At 41.9% G+C, this 19,303-nt stretch overlaps 1 protein-coding gene across 1 annotated transcript; it reads left to right on the forward strand.

The window, feature by feature from the left end:
- Window positions 1-576: 576 nt before the first annotated feature.
- On the forward strand, window positions 577-3,695 carry LOC147434393 (putative flavin-containing monooxygenase 1). The gene is made up of 5 exons (XM_086490868.1): window positions 577-1,134; window positions 1,591-1,831; window positions 1,925-2,103; window positions 2,451-2,797; window positions 2,897-3,695. The coding sequence occupies exons 1-5, from the start codon at window positions 667-669 to the stop codon at window positions 3,231-3,233; spliced, it is 1,572 nt and encodes a 523-aa protein (XP_086346994.1). The 5' UTR covers window positions 577-666; the 3' UTR covers window positions 3,234-3,695.
- Window positions 3,696-19,303: the final 15,608 nt, after the last annotated feature.

Below are 19,303 nucleotides of genomic sequence, written 5' to 3' on the forward strand. Positions count from 1 at the left end.
GAGAGAGAGAGAGAGAGAGAGAGAGAGAGAGAGAGATGGAGTGCGCACATGAGACGATCAGTCATGCGTCTGATGCCGGTCGTCACTTTGTGCGCACATGAGCTGCTTCAACCAGCGCTCGTTGCCAACTGACGTATTGCTGATCTTCAAGATGCAGAGCAGGTAGGAACCCACGAGCTCCACGTAAGCTGTGTCGCAGCTTTTGCAAGCTATTTAGGCTAGCTCCCGCCATGCGAACGTAGGGAACGTTTGCTGAACGTGATTTTGCACGGGGGGGGGGGGGGGGGGGGGGGGGGGGGGCTAGATAGGGGTACGAGCGCTGGCGACCTGTTTCTGTGAGGGCAGCGGCGTGGCGGGCCTTGCTTAGCTGAAGTGTCCTTTTTCACCGAGCGGTCTTCGCGAACCTTGCATGTGCAGCATGTGTGTGTGTGTGTGTGTTTGTGAGAGAGAGAGAGAGAGAGAGAGAGAGCTCATCCTTAGTTTAGGCTGTGTCGATAAAATGATCTACATAATATCAAGGTGGGGGCCTCATCAAAAAGATAAGTGGCTTTGAGATATTTGAGCTGAGTGTGGACTAGGCCAAAGTTGCAACCCAGAATCCAGCAGAGGGGCCTTCAAGTGGACTCCTCCGTGTAGAGCTTGCGCAACTACACAGAAAACACAGAAATGGGTTCTTGCCCTCCCCCTCAGAGGGCCAAGAGCCCCCTCGTCTGCATAGTGGGCGCTGGCATGACCGGCATCTGTGCATGCAAGCACCTCCTCCAGCATGGCATCCAGCCCGTCGTCCTGGAGGCCCAACCTGGAGTCGGCGGTGTTTGGAGGCACACCTTCGCCAGCACCAAGCTTCAAACGCCCCGAGATGCCTACCAATTCTCAGACTACACTTGGCCGCCCGGTACCCCTGACTACCCTTCCCACACAGATGTGAAGGAGTATCTGCGTAGCTATGCCTGCAATTTCGATGTCATGGATTGCATCCGATTCAATTGCAAGGTGGTTCAAATCAGGCAATTGAATGAACCTCTTGATGAGCTGCATTCCTCTCGTGCTGATGATGCCCGAGGCTTGCATTGGGCTGTGTGTGTTCAAAGTAGCTCCTCTGACAAGCACATGAATGCCGAAGGTGATTTAGAGGTTAGCCTTTTTTTTCTGAAGCTTTTCTGACCGCACTAGGTCGGTTAGGTTTGTGCATGCACACACGCTTACACACACACACACACACATGCATGCATATCAACACACTCTTTGCTCCTTTACTGGAATGTTTACAGTAGCCTTTTGAAAAGGTATTGACTTTATGTTAAGCAACATAATATTAGATGTTTACCTAATGGACAGATGGTCAAGTAGTAAAAAACAAATCATGTTTTAGTGTGCATTGATGTCTTTAGTGCTTCGCCAATGGTTCAAATATGTAGGAGGTACTAATACATGATTTCTTACATAAAACTGTCGACAAACTAGGTGACCAGTTTGTTTGAGAATGGCAGGCTGGCCCTGCACTGGAGATGTTCACGTGCTTTGTAGATTTTTCCGCTTGCATGGCTCCACACAAAAGCGAACTTATGCTGAAAAATTTCTGTGTTGCAGTGGCTTTTTTTCGACTTTTTGGTCTTGTGCATCGGGCGCTATGGAGACATCCCTAAACTCCCTGCCTACCCAGCATCCAAGGGGCCTGAAATTTTCCAAGGCAAAGTTTTACACTCTATGGAGTATGCCAAGTTGGATGATTGTGCAGCTAAACACCTGCTGCAAGATAAGCGTGTTGTGGTTATTGGGATGATGAAATCAGCTCTGGATGTGGCTGTGGAAGCGTCGAATGCAAATCAAGGTTTTCCAAATTATTTGTGAATTGGAAGAGCGTATTGCTTGAATTTTAAGGGTGTAATTTGAATGTTGCTGATTATTCATGTTTTGGTCTCAGGCATCCGTGGTCATCCATGCACAGTGATCTTCAGGGCTGCACATTGGATGCTCCCTCATCATGAGCCCTTTGGGTTGCCCTTGTCATACCTTTATTCAACAAGGCTTTCTGAATTGATGATTCCAAAGCCCGATCAGGGGTTCCTACTCAGTGTCATTTCCACCCTCTTGACACCAGCGGTAGGATGTCTGCCACCATGAATTAAATCTCCATGGTTTTCCCCTCCATTGGCATGTCTCCTGCATTGGCCCGGGATGGTGTGTGTGTGTGGGGGGGAGGGGGGGCGCGCGAAGAGGAGCTCCTGATCGTCCTTAAATTACATCTTTGCATTATACGGTGCTGTCCCCCAAACACCCTTCCCATTGTAGTAGACCAACCACTTACCAAACAAACCCCCCCCCCCCCCCCCTTTCTCCCTTTTTTCAGACCTTCAAATGAAATTTCAGTACTAGCTCAATAGGGAGTCTGAAGGTATAGTCAGTTCACAGCTGATATAGTTAATAGTGTTCATTTGTTCATTTTGCAGAGATGGGCGATCTCAAAGTTGGTGGAGAAGTATCTTCTCCATACTCTCCCTCTTAGGGAGCTTGGTCTTGTACCGAATCAGACTTTTTTCGAGCAGTTTGCGTCTTGTCAGGTGCCTCTGTTACCGGATGCATTCTTTCAGAGAGTAAAAGACGGTCAGATCAACCTACTCAAAGCAGAAAGCTGGAGTTTTTCCAAGAGTGGAGTAGTTCTTGGAGACCGCACCAGCATAGAAGCTGATGTTGTCATTCTCTGCACAGGCTATGATGGTGAAAAAAAGCTCAGATCATTGTTACAACCAGTGACTAGAGAACTGCAGAACTTTGGAAGTGTTATACCTCTCTACAGGTAAGGCATCCTTTCATATCTAAGTTCAAGCTGCAGGGTTAAATTTCGATGAGTTTTCAAAGAAGGTGGTTTGATCATTATCTTTGTTCAATGGTGTAGAGGTGTGATACATCCTCGAATCCCGCATTTGGCAATCATGGGATTTCATGAGAATCTATCCAACCTTCACTCAGCTGAAATGGGCGCACGATGGCTGGCTCACCTGCTTTCGCAAAAAATCAGCCTTCCAAGCATCGGTACCATGGAAACTGTCACACAGAAATGGATAGAGTACATGAGAAATGCGACACCTTTCTATCAAAAGTCGTGTATAGGTGCAGTTAGCATATGGCATTCTGACCAAGTGTGCCAGGACCTTGGATGGAATCCGAGAAGGAAGAGGAACTTTTTCCAAGAGCTACTCGCCCCTTATAGTAACATGGATTACAAAGATTAGCATTAGCCCAGTAACATATCAGTAAGCTCGTAAGAAAGCTTTGCAAGGGGTGTTAATTATTTTTCTATATATTCAGTAAGGCTGTATGGCATTCTACTAGCATAAGAGCTTCAATTTAGTTCTACTTAGTAATGATCAAGAAATCGACGCAGCAGCTCTTCATAATAAGAAAGCTCTCTTGAGTATTGGTAATGCAACTAGGAGAGACCAATTTTCTTACCCAGAGGTTGAGTGCTCTTATGGTGCTAGGTAGCTGTCTCGATGCGCACATGGTTCTCGGAGACATTTACATACTGGAGGAATGGAAAGATAGAGTTGTATTTGTTTTCTTTATGTGAATAGTCAGTAATGCCTGAGAAGATTAAAAAAATTAAACCATTCGTCTTTATGGACGCAAGCCAATAGCTTGTTGCATCACTACAGTATGTTTGAGATAGAATTTTCTAAAGGACCTTCACTTGATTGGCTTCAAATTAGAGGGAGAAGAGAGGAGATAAGTGTTTGGTGGCTTATTTGGAAGAAAATGGATGGCTTCGTGGAATAATTGGGACGAGAAAGATAGTTAATGGCTCATTTGGAATGAGAGACTATCACAAGAAGTTTTGGCCAAATTCTCACAATAATTCCCAAATGGTGACTTACCTCAACATCATGAGCTCTTGTGAGGGAGGCATTGCATACCTAGCTAGGTACAATTAGGGGTAGGGGACCGCCGGCGCGGTGGGGGGCCCGGTGGTCCCTTGCCCCCAATCATACTTAGCTAGGTATGTGGTGCTGAAGCTCGTGATGTTATGCATTGTATGAAAAGCACTGAAAAAGACACTGTTTTGTTACATGAGAAAATTTCTATATCTTCTTGTGTAAGGGGGCTATGAGAATATTTGTTAAGTTTTATTTAAGAATACAACACGGTAAACATCGCATAGGGTAGGTTAAACGAAGTATCCCGAAGTCCACCATTCTCCTCTGGTGAATATCTAAACCAAGTGAAATCAAGTGGTTTTAAAGAAATTTTTGTATCGTAGTATGCATGAACTTTCAATTTAATTATTTTTAAAATTAATTTTGCTATATTATTAAGTGAAATTATTAAAAGAACTCATTCTTTAGTAGCGAGCTTGTACTTTGAGAAAAGGTAAATGTTTCTTTTTTCACAAGTGTAATTCAAAATTTTATCATTAATTATTTTGGAAGAGGTAGAACTCAAATACACTTTTTCCTTCAAGTATTTGTTTAAAATCTTAAAATCAATTATTTTAACATTTGAAAAGATAAGATAGTTTTTAAATCATGATTATGAATTAAAAATTCTTTTGAACTACTACTTGAAAAGTATCAAAATGAAAAAGGTTGTACATTGTAAAATGCAAAGATAACATTTTACATATGTAAAAATATCAAATTGAAATAAGACAATTATACTGAGAGCTACTTGATTTTTGATCTAGCGTTAAAGGTAAGTTAAACAAATGTGACAATTTTATTTCTAGATTTTTCCATATGTACTCCGGTGCTTCAAAGGTAGGTTAAGTATGGGAAGATTTATGCACAAAGAGACTCAACAAGCCTATTTTAGTGCAAGAAAAACCAAGAAACAATGTCAACAAAGTAAAGAAGAGTGAAAAAGAAATGGTAATTAGCTCAGAGTGGAGATTATGATTGCCCTCCAAGTGAAAAATGATTTTAATGAGCAAAAATAATGAACATTTGAGAAGAGGATGAATTTGATCAACATTTGAGAGCATTTGATCAATTGATGCTGACTAGTACAAACAAATGGAGATGATGTATTAACAAAGAAGTATTACTTAAACAATCTTTAACACTAGGTTGGTAATGGTCCGGACACTTTTATGTCCTGGGACACTTTTATGTCCTTTTAAGTGACCATTTTTCTTGAATTATGTCAAGAGTTTCAAAATGGATTTTGAGGTGCTATCTGTTTAGAACGTTGTCTCATGAGCTGAAAAAAACTCTACATTTTTTTGGAATATCAATTCCATCTTTAACCTTGTCCTTGCACAACATTTCACAACCTGAGCTGAAAAAAACTCTACATTTTTTTGGAATATCAATTCCATCTTTAACCTTGTCCTTGCACAACATTTCACAACCTAAACTGTGTGAAAATAGGGGTCTTGTTTTTGGCTTTTTTCAACTTTTTGCAACTATACCACTTTAGAATTCATGTTTGTGAGGTCTATAGTGCTAGAGAACTATCTATAGTAGTCCTCAACATGTCCTGATGCTTCTAGGGAGAAGTAAATGTTAAAGTTGTAAGTTCTGACCAAATTACAAAAATGGTCAAATCTTGTTTTTTAGCCAATTTTAGCTCTTCTGTGATTTTTTTGGTGGCTTTCATGATATCCAAATGCAGTTTTGATTTTCTATGTCACATATTGTAACATAAAGCTAATATTCCTTGAGTTTTGGGGCACCTAATACCCTATTCTTCATAGTAGACAACGATGGTTGATTTTTTCAATTATAGAAGAAAACGAAACATTCTAGTATATCAAGTATAGCTTTTTCAATATTGTTAGTTTCTTGTGACAACTACATGCATTTTGTAGGTAGTAACCATATCTAGTCATAAGGATCAAATTTGTCTAGATATTGAATAGTTTCTATGGGATTCTACAACTCATAATGTGGAACCTAATTTTTTCATGTTTGCTGTATTTAGCACTTCATCTTTGTCCCCAAGATTCCCCTTGGTAAGAGATGTATTATCCATTTGACATGCTCCATGGATCCTTATGAACCTAAAGGACAATAGGGAACTAATAAAACATGCATATATTATTTGTATTGAGCGTGGCTATAGAAACTTTGATGATAGGTTTGCAGAATGGTAAAAATTCAACTTTTTTGTACCTATTTCTTTTGGCAAAACAAAAAATAGTGAGTGAGAAGCAATCATGTGTTCTGATCACCAACCCATTGAACTTAACTAGGGAATTTATCTCAAGTCCTACAAAAATCCATAATCTTATTTTTATGCAACAAAACGTAAGAAATGATTGTTTTGATGAAAATGTACTGGTCCATCAACTTTGGAGGCTTGGTGTGACCAAAAGATGAGAAATTTCACAAGTTTCTTATTTTTTCCATGTGTAGTAGACCTTGAACTATAACCTCATGAAAGGATTTTACAAAATGAGTGGATCTACTATGGTTTTGGAGGTTTTTTTCAAAACCCTGAAAGGACACTTTTATGTCCTGTTAGGTTACCAACCTACTGTTAAACAATTAAAGAGGTGAATAAAATATATGGTAGTTACTTCTACCCATAAATTCTACATCTGTTCTGTGAAAATGATTATTAATGGCTTCAGTCTAAAAAAATTTATTCATTTGTGATAAAGAACTGTAAAATATAACAAGAGTTATTGATAACTTTTTGGACTAGATCTCTAAACATAATGTACTATACTTAACAATAGAAATGATGGCTTTAAACATCCAAATTTGCATGTTTGTTTAAATTCTAAAAAGTTAATTTTGATTATTTGAGTTTAAGTATCACATTTTAAAAATGTTTTAAAGAAAATTTTCTTGGTATTCTACATTCTTTAGATTAAAAACTACAATGTTTAGAGTTTTAACTTTTCTGGTAAAATTTACAAAAAGTTAAAGTTTTGACGATTGAGTTATACTTTTAAACGACTCATCGTTCTCATGCCCAAGCTCCTTTTACAAATCTGTACCATGTTGATTCTCCCTCTGTCATTGTGAGATGTGCATCATCAAGTGTGCATTGTTGACCTAGAATGGGAGGGGCATATCTGTTGCTTATGGCAATTGATGCAGAAGAAGGGAATGCACAACAAATCTTGCAATCAACTTGCATATGTGTACCTTCATACTGTGCTCGTGAAGGTAATGAACACTATGAATAGCTCCAACGTGACATGGATTCACGTGACTTTATTGTGTGCTTGTGAGAAACCACACTAATTTATCACAAGAAGCAGTTGATAGGAAATAAGACGTAGCTAAATAGATAATTGAGTAGTTTATTTAATGGAGAGACACAAATTATCACACACGAGAGATTAGCGAGAGAGAGAGAGAGAGAGAGAGAGAGAGAGAGAGAGCACAAATTATCACACACGAGAGATTATATATATATATATATATATATATATATATATATATAGAGAGAGAGAGAGAGAGAGAGAGAGAGAGAGAGAGAGAGAGAGAGAGAGCACGATATATGTGGTTCATCCAATGTGGGCTACATCCACGGGAAAAAAGCCACTCAATGGCTTTAGTACTTCAAATAAGAAGTAGGTTACAAATGGATTATACCCTTAATAGAGCTCCCGCCTTGCTTCACTCTCACCACCTCACACCCACCTTGTTGCATCAACTTCACACACCAAAATGTGTGTAGAAATGGCCTCCTTTTATAGGCCAAAAGGGCTGCCTTCTCTCATAAGAGGCAGCTGTGTGTAGCCGTCCTTGTGTAGACAAGTCCAAATGGACTCTCCAATCCGCCCATGTGTGGCCTCCCTTGAGAAGACAAGTCCGTCTTTGAAATCGGTCACAGACCATTGAATTCGGTCACTGGCCACCGGCCATTGACTTTCGATAGCTAGCCACCAGCCAACTGGCCAAACGACCGACCGTTTTTCGACCACTTTTCGACCGCCGTCCGACTATAATATTCCGGTGAAGCTAGTCTCGAGCTTTGCTCAAGACAGGCCGTGAAAATTTTGGTTTTCAGTGGATGATTTTTCTTCACACACAATGGCTTCTCCTCATAACGGAGGCCTTACAAATGTGCGCTTTCAATACAGAAAATTACAAGGGATAAATCAGGCTTCATACTTTACAATCTTCCACTTGGAGACTGATCTCCACACCAAACCTGTGATTGCTTTTCATCCTGGCTTATTATCTTTGAATGCCGATTGAAGATGAACAGAAGCTCAACTTCTCCTTGTTGACCACCTTTGTAAACATGTCAATAGGATTTTCACTTGTATGCACCTTCCTTAGCTTTAGTTATCCCTCTTCCAAAAGTATGCGTATGAAGTCATATCTCACCTCAATGTGCTTTGTCCTTGAATGAAAGGCTGAGTTCTTCGCAAGATGGATAGCGCTTTGGCGATCACTGTACAAGATACAATTGTCTTGTTTGAATCCAAGCTCTTCTAAAAATCCGTGAAGCCACAAAATCTCTTTGCTTGCCTCCGTCATTGCTACATATTCTGCTTCTGTGGTAGAAAGTGAGACCACTTTCTGTAGCTTTGAAGCCCAAATTACTGTTGTGCCTCCAATTGTGAAGACGTAGCCAATAGTGCTCCTTCGAGTGTCTTTGTCACCTGCCATATCTGCATTGGCATACCCTTGCAAGAAAATGTTTGTGCCTCCAAAATACAAAGCATTTGTGGTTGTCCCCTTTAGATACCTAAGTACGATTACACATGAGTATCGGCATTGTAGACGTGCTCGCTTGATTGGTTTGCATTAGTGTGGCGTTCTTTTGTAGCCTAATAGGACACTCGACTACACGATGTGGACCTCCACACTCATAGCATTGAAGAGGTGGTCTCTTAGCAGTATAATTGATATTTTGGCCTCTTGCAGCAAGAGCAACTACTTGATATATAGGTTTGACTTGTCTCCAATAGTCCTCCATGTAGTATTGTGGACTTTCTTCAAGCACATCCATCCCATAGGCAATATTAGGGTCTATATCTTCCTCACAACCTTCCAAACAAGCAATAGATGACTCACAAACCATTTGATTCAAAGAAGTGATTCTCGAATGTGGTGGTTACGGTCCTAGAGCTGGAGGTGGTAAGGGTGTTGTTTGGACAACATTTTGGGCCCTAGGGACCATGTGTTGTTCTGTTTGTTCAAGAGGTGGGGCCGGCATCAATGCAGGCACTCGAAGTGTGTCTGTCCATGCTAAGGTTGGTCCATTGGCCATCGCATGCTTAAATACTATGAAATCCTTAGCTTGATGACCATACCTCCCACAGGCATTGGAATTCCCATTGAATTTTACTCTAAAAGTAGGGCATTCACTGGTACTATGCGGTCCATAGCATACTGAGCACCATTGTTGCTCCCTTCTTGGATACATATGATTGTTTTGCAGAGTACGATTGTCTCTAAGACTCTCTTGAATAGCCTTGGTGAGATCTGATAAAGTCATCTCATATATATTTGGCTCCTTAGCAATAGGCTTTAGGGGCATTGGTTGATGCCCTGATGCTTGTGAGTTAATAGATTTAGGATCAACAGACACTCTTTCTCCTTGAATCATTCAATTATCCTCCAATTGGATCGCATTGGTGGTGACTACTTCCCAAGTGGTGATACCTCTAATGACTAGGCCATTGTAGATATCCTCATGTCGTAATCCCCTAATAAATCTATCAAGAAATTGATTATTATTGAAGTGCTCATTTGGATTACAATGAGAATTCAAATGCTTCAAGCGACTAATAAAGTCTCTCACCGACTCTCCTTCCTCTCGTTGGGCTTTCTGGAGCTAAGAGGCTACACCCCAAAGCATTCCCTCTCGCATGTATTCTTTCAAGAACAATCTCCTAAGAGTAGGGTAAATCGTTTTTTCTTCCACCCTTAGGGTTCTATACCAATCCCTTGCCTTCCCACTTAAGGTTAGGCTTAAAGCATTACTCTTATGCAGGTCATTGTGTTCTCCTAGAGAATCACATATTTGTTCAAACACTTTGATATGCTTTCTCACATCCCCGTCTCCACTAAATTTTTGTGTGAGCTTAGCTATTTGTACTGCTTTACTTCTAGGCTCTCTATCAGGCGTGTTACGCATATTCTCAGCAATAGATCGACCAATAGCTCGAGAAAATATTGCCAAGTCACCTAAGTGAGCAGGCACCGTGGGTGAAGGTGCTCCAAAGAGTACATGTGGAGTAGGTATTGGCATTGGGATTGGCGCATAGGAAGCCCTTGGGTTCCATGTTCGGTACGATGTTGTGCCATGTGGTGGTCCATAGTTCATATGTGTGGCCCTAGGCATAGCAGACGTCGGATGTGACATGCTAATGCTAGCCGGTATAGTCCCATGGGAATAAGAACTTGGGTGTTGTGGTTGTGGAGCATAGGTTGTTGAAACAATGGGAGGGGTAGAAACTACATGAGTGCATACAATTGGTACACACTTGTAGGTACTGTTGCAGGCATTGAGCTACCATGTAGCGGTGCTTTACTAACAAATGAGGTCCATGGCGTGTTTCTCGGCATGCCCATCAATGGGGTAGGCATGGTAGCCGTGGTGTCATCAAGGAAAATATGGGCTAGACTTGGAAAGGTAAAGCTATCACTTGTGGGCTCAGATTGCACCGAGACCCCTGGCGAAACAACGTATGGGGGATCCATCGAACTTACCGAGGGAGTCTCCATTTGTGATAAGGTCCGTTGTTTAGCCTTTCCTGTATCCAAGAATCTCATCAGACCCGTTGAAGGCATGCTGATCCCCTTGTTCTATCTCTCTAGCTCAATGACCCTATGGATGACCTCACAAACTCTTTGTTGTTGATCCTCCACACTAGTAGCACCCATTGTGGATTGTAGGACATCTAACCATCCGACGTGATAGGTGTGACTTGTGTATAGGTCGGTTAGAGTTTCCATTTGTAGTTCGCACTCCCAGTTCTCATTTAGAAACGCTCCATCTAAGATTGAGATGCTAGGGGTGTCCTTTGAGCTAGATGCAATGTTGCTTTCTAGGGGTTGGCCCTTACCGGTTGCTAAGTCAGGAGCACTTGATTGCTCTCTTAGCAAGGATATTGACATAGGGGCTTTCGCTTTTAGCTCTCTTCGTTGCTCCGCGTTGCGTAAGCTCTTGATTTCCTTTTCCCTTGCTACAAAGATATACCGCTCAACCTCTTGCACTTCGGCAAGGCTTCTACCATCAGGTAATATAACCTCAGAGGGGAATAGTTTTGAAGAGTCAGGAGGTGCAGTGAATGGAGTATTCACATACACATTCTCTAAGGGCATAGGGTATATGTTGGTCATGAATAGAGAATTTACTTCCCCACCCCCCTCATTTACATCATTAGCTCCATGTTCGGAGCGAGTGGCTCTATTAAAGGTTTCCTTCAAGCGGCTAAGCACGCTCGGCCTGGACCGCGGGTCCATGGCATGCATGTCTTGGCTTGAGCTATCGGAATTAGGCATTGGGAAACCCTCCATGACGTTGTAGTCAGAGGAAGAGTCACTAGCCGCTATGTTCGGGTCTTGGTTTGTACTACCTTGAGTCCCCGCCGAGGGCTCAGAACCTAAGGTAGGTGGATATTGAGAACTCGTGTAAGTCAAAATTCTCTCTAGTTGATCCGTCTCTAGCACACGACCAAAGCACAGATGCATGTGCCTTTGGCACCCTACAAGCATCGGCAAATAACCTCGAAGGTTAACCGCTTACTTTTTTAGGTGTCCGTTTTCACTCGTTTTTTTATGTTTTTTAATGATCGATTTTTTTATTAAAGTGTGTGATAGCTCGAAACAAGCGTATCACTCAGAGGGTCGCGGTGTGCTTTAGAGCACAACGTTCGGTCACCTGAAGCTTCGTTAGTCCTCAAAAAAGTCAATTTTTAGCTACCTGTGAAGCTAAAATACGTAATTTTAAAGGGCGACTGAGGCTTGAGCTGGGGCGTGAGCTTGGGCTTGGGTCTGGGAGATATTCCCGATCCCGGTCCTACCTTTAAATTTTTTATTTTATTTTAAAAAAAAGGATAAGTTCACCGCGGCCTGTGCGAGAGAAAACACACACTCTACCTACCTACTTCCAACTAATACACCTACTGTTACACACTAACACGCTTCATTAGCTCTCACAGATCTACTTCCTACTTACTGTACTTTGCATTACACAGAACTAACAACCTTAATACTAACACCTTACACAGAGAAAATACAGTAACCTTTCAAAACTTCATTAACAAAGAAATACACAGTAGCAACACAAAATCCTTCTTCTCAACACACACACCTTCCTTCCCTACCCTTCCTTTAATTGAAATTGCACCACAAAAGAAGCACAGAGTGCCATTCAAGCTTAGTGTATGGCATTCCCCACCAACGGCGCCAAAAATGTGCATGTTTGTTGCACTTGTCAATGCAAGGAACTTGCCGATACATTGTGTGCGAGCCACAAATGGCTCCAAGCACACAACAAGCTTAAACTAGTAAGCTCAAAGATGGCGATGGTGTGTCACTCACTGCTCTACACTTGCGGTCGTGGAGGATTCCTCACCGCGAAGAAGAAGGAGACGCCGCTACGCCGCGCTCAACCGCTTCACCGCCGCCGTGCCGCCACAATGCTCGATCGCGCTCTCTCTCGAGTCTCTCTCTCTCTCTCTCTCACACACACACACACACACACACATACACACACACACACACACACACACACACACACACACACACACACAAGGAGATGATAAAGAAGAAGGTGGAGATGGAGAAAGAGCACTTTTCTACTACATAAATGAGAGAATGAGTGAATTTTAGGTTTAGTTGACTTTTATATGAGCTCGCCCCATTCACACTTGGGCGCCCATGCTTAGCCAACTAATCCCTTGAATGTTCCAGTTAGAGTGCGCCTCTCATCAGCGATCACTCTGACCCTTTTCCTATTGGACTGACAAGCTGGGTACCTAACTCTACCAAGTAAATAATACAACGTCCGTCGTAGGTGATAGGAATGTGCGTGAGGGTTAACACCCACTTTCCCATGACTTAAAGTCACTTTCTTCTTGGATAACACTTGATATGGCTAGTGGTCTATGGACTTTGTGAGGTTACTTTTGCATAGGGAACACTAGGTCTATAATCTAGACCTTTTGGTGTCAGCAAGAGAAAGATGAGCTAAACTTAGAAAGGTAAAGCTATCACATGGGCCCAGGTTGTACTGAGACCCCTGGTGAAACAACATATGGAGGATCCATCGGACTTACCGAGGGAGTCTCCATTTGTGATAACATTGGTTGCTTAGCCTTCCCTGTATCTAGGAATCTCATGAGACCCATTGAAGGCATGTGGATCCCTTTGTTCTACCTCTTCAGCTCAATAACGCTATGGATGACATCATAAACTCTATTGGTCCTCTACACTAGTACCACCCGTTGTGGACTGTAGGACATCTAACCAACCCACGTGATAGGTGTGACCTGTGTATAGGTCAGATAAAGTCTCCGTTTGTAGTTCATACTCCCAGTTCGCATTTAGAAGATCTCAAATTCGAAATTGAGGTGTTAGGGGTGTCCTTTGAACTAGATGCAATGTGGCTTCCTATGGGTTGACCCTTAGTGGTTGCTAATTCAGGATTAATCGATTGCTTGCCTAGCATGGATGTTGATATAAACTACAAGTTTTAGACATATTCTCACGTGCAAAAATTGAGCGTGAATATGGATTTTGTCAGTCTGCAATAGAAATTTAGGTTTTCGCACATATGAATGAAGATTTTCTCACTGATTTTTCAACGTGCTAATAATTCGCAGGCAAAGAAAAGAGCAGTAGCGCCCGACGCTACTGCTTAAAAAGGACAGGAAAGTTTTAGCGGGTAGGAAAGTTTAAGACGTGCTCAACTTTTTTACGCATTAAGGTGTAAAAATGTGTAGAAAAAAGCCTTTTTTGTCGAAGTAACAAAAGGTCTGAAACTTGTAGTGATAGGGGCCTTTGCTTTTAGCTCTCTCCAATGATCTGCCTTGCGTAGGCTCTTGATTTTCTTTTCCCTAGCCACAATGACATATCGCTCAACCTCTTGCACTTTGGCAAGGCTTCTCCCATCAGGTAATATAACCTCGGAGGGGAATAGCTCTGTCAGGGGGTGCAGTGAATGGAGTATTCATATGAACATGCTCCAGGAGCATGCGGTCTACATTGGTCATGAATGGTGAATTTACTTCCCCACCCCCTTCATTCACATCGTTAGCTCCATGTTCGGAGTGATTGGCTCTACTAAAAGTATCATTCAAGCGGCTAATCACGCTCAACCCAGACCGTGGGTCCATGGTATGCATGTCTTGGCTTGAACTATCGAGATTAAGCATCGGGTAAACTTCCATGACATCGTAGTCAGAGAAAGAGTCACTAGACGCAATATGTGGGTCTTGAGTGGTCATCAGGAAAATTTTGAACTCATTTTTGGGCCTTTTAAGAGTGCCACATCATCAAAGTTGTACAAAAGAAAGCAACCCGGTAGACCCCTCTAAATATTGCTTAGAACCCCATGATATGACCTATCATTGGAAAGTTCTTGAAAAATGGATTCTAAAGAGCCAAGGTCCGAAAAGTTTGGATGACTTCTATGAAAGTTATGCCATTTTTTTTCAATCAGCCAGGTTTTGTTACCGTTATGGTAATCTAAAATCACCTTTTTCTACATCTACATGAAGGCAATGTCCGATACATGCATTCTATATATCAATAGATAGCATTTGAAGAGTAGATTCTAAATATCCAACCTCCGACAAGTTTGGATCTTATTTGCAAAAAATTTACCGATCCCCACTTTTTGAAAGCTATGCCACATCAACAATTCTTACAAGGCCCATTTTTGAGTCCAAACTTTTCCTAATGACTACCTTGGGTTCCCATTGAGGGCCTAGAGCCTAAAGTGGAATAGTGAGTGCCCGCGTAAACGAGACACTCTCTATGTGGTCGTCCTCTAGCACACGACCAGAGTGTAGGTGCATGTGACCTCAACACTCTAGTTTTTTAGGTGTTTACAACCCAAATTTTTTGTCCTTTTTTCTAACCAAGCCATGGAATATGACATGTGATAGTTCAAAACAAGCATCTTGGCTAGAGGGACACCCGATTTGGTTACGTAAAGCCCTCATTATTCGAAAAGTAGTCCTTTGCTAGGTGGGAAGAGGGCTAGAATTAGTAAGTCCAAAGGGTGAGTGTGAAGGGAATGGTGGAGGACTTGAGGAACTTGTCCCACATGCCCTCCCTTCACTTGAGGTCCTACCAGCTCTGTCTAACCTCCTTGTAGCTAACACAGCTAATTAACACTAATTACCTCTGCTCACACACTGTCTAACACAATAAGCTACACATTGTCAACACTTTGTAACACATCAACATTGCTCACTCACAGAGTATTCAATCTGCTCACCGTCTACTACATATTACCAATTTACACTAACTAACATATATGGTAATACCTGCACTTTACAGATCTAACAAATCTAACAAAACAAGTACACTGCAGCACTTAATAGAGCTTACAAAAACCTACTAAAACTGCCCATTGTAGCCACTTAACAGTTCTCACACAATTTAGCAAAAAACCAAAAATGGCAAAAGTGAAGGCTTCTTGAGGTAGCACTGAGTGTTCCTCAAGCTTAGTGCAAGGCAGTCCCCGATAGCGGCGCCAAAAATGTGCGCTTTGCCGCATGTGTTGGTGGTTGGGAACTTGCCTGTGCACTGTGTGCGAGCTTCGAAAGGATGCAAGCACACAACTAGACAGTCCTAGAAAGCTCAAAGAAACAATGGTGTGTCACTCACAGCTCAATGCTCCGGTCGTGAAGGATCCTGTGCTGCGAAAAAGAAGGAGCCGCCGTCGATGCCGCGCTCAATCGCCTCGCCGCTGCCACAATGCTCGATCCTCTCTCTCTCTCTCTCAAGCATACACACACATACACATGTGAGCACACGAAGGAGAAGGGATAGATATGGAGCAAGAGCACTTCTCTCTCTCTCTCTCTCTCTCTCACACACACACACACACACACACACACACACACACACACACACCAACTTTCTCCAAGTCAAGACAGCAACACCCTACATGCTCTTACTTCTTGAGTCCAGATCGCTTCCCATTGAGGTCTTGGGCATGCAAAGAGTTGTGGAGTACATGCTTAAGACACAACGTAGCCCTTTGTATCGACTTCCTAGAATCGCATATGAAGCAAGTCAAAAGGTCCAAAAGACATGCAAGAGCAAAATACTAAGTTCGGGGTGGATGCTTGACATCAAGAAATGGTTTGGAAGATGGGATGTATGTCACTTGGTCAAGGATGCATCGATCGAATCCCAAGTTAATGAGGCCTTCTTACAACACCAATATATCACGGCTTGGGAGAAATCCGGACGTTCTCGCTTCAGCCATTACACCACACACATTGCCCCAAACTACAAATCTCTCTTCTTCTCCGAACGAGGTTACCGAACCCATCCCTACATCCTTGAGCCCATCCTGTTGAGTGCGATCCACACCATTGCCTCCATTCATCTTAGCTCCCATTCTCTACGCCGTGAGACAAGACGTTGGGGCACTAGTGAGGAGTTTCATCGAATTTGCACCTTATACCCTCGTCAAGTGCGAGAGAGTGAGTACTACACACTACTTGAGTGCTCATCTTTTGACCACATTAGGTCCTCTTTTCCCCATATATTCAGTCATGAGCTCCCCTACATAACTTCCTCTCCCAACCACGATATGGACTCTCTATTGCGACGCTCATTTTAGCCATTTTTGAGCATCGAGAGTCACTTATGACCTCCACTCACACCACTTGACATGTTCGTTTGGTCCCATAGGTCATCTTTGACCTCCGAGGACGATAATAGAACTATCTATCTCTCTCTCTCTCTCTCTCTCTCTCTCTCTCTCTCTCTCAAGCATACACACACACACACACACACATACACATGTGAGCACACGAAGGAGAAGGAGACAGAGATGGAGCAAGCGCACTTCTTAGCTTGCACCTCCAAGAATGAGAATTTTTAGGTCAATCGGACCTTTTATAAGAGTTTGACCCATTTACACATGGGTGCCCACAGTGGCCGGTCATTGCAAAACTACTATAAAAATAAGATAAGTGGTGCGCCTCTCTTCGGCGATCACATACACACCTATTGGACCAACAAGCCCAGCCCATGACTCAATCAAATAAATAATAATGCGTCCGTTGAAGATGATAATAGGGTGTCCGTGAGGGTTAACAAATGATTAGTATAATATGAGAAAATCATTTGGGTTGGTTAGATATTAAATTTTATGACACTTTCATAGTAGGCCAATAGAAATACGTCTCTGCTCCTTGGAGAGTAGGTTGAATGCCTTTATGACCCGCATAGGGAGGAGCATGGGATTCATACATGACTTTCTCACATAGGGAGTGGGTAACACATAGCCTATTGCCATGGAGAAGATAACCATCCTAAAAGATGAATGGTTCTTCTTTCTTCCCTAAATCAAGGGCTGACATTATGTCTTCAAAGTCAGGGTCAGTCGCATACTCATCTATCATAGAAGATAGATCATTGTGAGTTGCTATAGACACCGCATTAACTTTTGGGTGTTGTGAAAGTGAATCAGCCACTTGATTCTGCTTACTAGCTATGTAAGCAATGTGAAAATAAAATTGCGAAAGAAAATTTTTCCACTTCATTTGTTTGTTGGAAAGCTTAGTTTGCGTCATAAAGTACTTGAGACTTTGGTGGTTGGTTCATAGAATAAATAGAGTCCCCAATAGATAGTGCTTCCATGTGTCTAGGGCATGTATAAAAGCTAAAAGCTCTTTCTCATAAATGCCTAAGACCCGTTCATCCGTATTGAGCCTTCGGCTCTCAAATGCTATGGCATGCCCTTCTTGAAGCAAGACTGCTCCAAGGAAATCACCACAAGCATCACATTGGACCTCAAATGGCTTTGAGAGATCTGGAAGCATAAGGAATTGTTGAGAGGTAAGCTTCTCTTTGAGCTTATCAAAAGAATTTTGCTCCTTAGCAGTCCATGAGTACTTAACGTTCTTTTTTGTTGAGTCATGTAATGGTATTTCTATTTGAGAGAATTTTTCTATGAAGCGTCTATAGCATGCACACATACCAATAAATCTTCTTAGCTCATGTAGATTCCTTGGAATAGGCCATGCTTTTATTACCTCCAACTTCGATTGATCCATATGAATACCATATTTAGAGAGAATATGACCTAAGTATTGAATCTCTTGAACGAAAAATTTTCTTTTCTTTCGATTGAGAAAAAGCTTGTTCTCCCTCAATGCTTGAAAAATCACTTGGAGATGTTGCTTGTGTTCCTCCAAGGACTTGGAGTAGATAATGATATCATCAAAGAACACTCCAGTGAATTTGCGGTAGGGTCTAAATATTTTCTCCATTATTCAAGCCAAAAGGCATGACCAGATATTCATAAAGACCAAAAATTGTACAAAACACGGTCTTTAGGATATTTTCATCCACTATCCTTATTTGATGATAGCCACTTTTAAGGTCAATCCTACTAAAGTAGGTAGAGCCTTGTAGCTTATCAAATAGATCTTCTACTTGAGGCACATGAAATCTGTTTTTGATAGTGATATGGTTTAGTGCTCGATAGTCCACACACATGTGGTACGTACCATCTTTCTTTTGCACTAAAAGGATTGGAGAACAAAAGGGAGAGGAGCTATGCCTCGCCATCCCTTTGTCTACCAATTCTTGTACTTGTCTCATGACCTCCTCTTGCTGAGCTTGGGAAACTCGATAAGGAGGTTTGTTAGATGGTGAGCTTCCTGGTAGGAGCTCAATTCAATGGTCATCATCCCCTTGTTTTGGAGGTATGTCCATAGGGATATCATCGATGAACACATTTTGGAATCCTTTTAGAAAATTAGACAAGTCTAGCTCTTCTTGGTTCCTACCATTTACATTTGATGAAACATTATGACCTTTTAGGGACTCTTTGACAAAAATCATGTACGCAAAAATTGATCTCTTCATTGATTTATCAAAAGTAGGAGGATTTACAAGTGGTATAGTACGACTAGACTCACTAGAATCTATGTACATGCTCTTTTTCCTATAGGTGAAGTAGATTCTCCTTTCAAGGAACTTCATGTTGGTAGCCATGCGGTTGAACCATGGTGCCCTTAGGATAGCATCCTCATGTTGGAGAGGAGAGATGAAAATGTCTTCTTTGTCGATGTAGCTTTGAAGATGAAGTCTCAATTTCCCAATAAAGGGGATAACAGAGGCTTGCTATTGAAAACTGTGTCGGCCGTTACAATATCTCCCTCCTGGAAAGCTTGAATGCCCAACTTGGT

Source organism: Adiantum capillus-veneris, chromosome 19, assembly GCF_014529385.1.
Source record: "Adiantum capillus-veneris isolate H3 chromosome 19, ASM1452938v2, whole genome shotgun sequence".
Classification (NCBI taxonomy): Eukaryota; Viridiplantae; Streptophyta; class Polypodiopsida; order Polypodiales; family Pteridaceae; genus Adiantum; species Adiantum capillus-veneris.

Bases quoted from the DNA above. Each gene is read 5' to 3' on its own strand.
- LOC147434393 (XM_086490868.1), top strand. From the start codon at position 667: ATGGGTTCTTGCCCTCCCCCTCAGAGGGCCAAGAGCCCCCTCGTCTGC. The intron at 1,832-1,924 runs GTTTTCCAAATT...TTTTGGTCTCAG, and splicing joins AGCGTCGAATGCAAATCAAG to GCATCCGTGGTCATCCATGC. The intron at 2,798-2,896 runs GTAAGGCATCCT...TCAATGGTGTAG, and splicing joins AGTGTTATACCTCTCTACAG to AGGTGTGATACATCCTCGAA.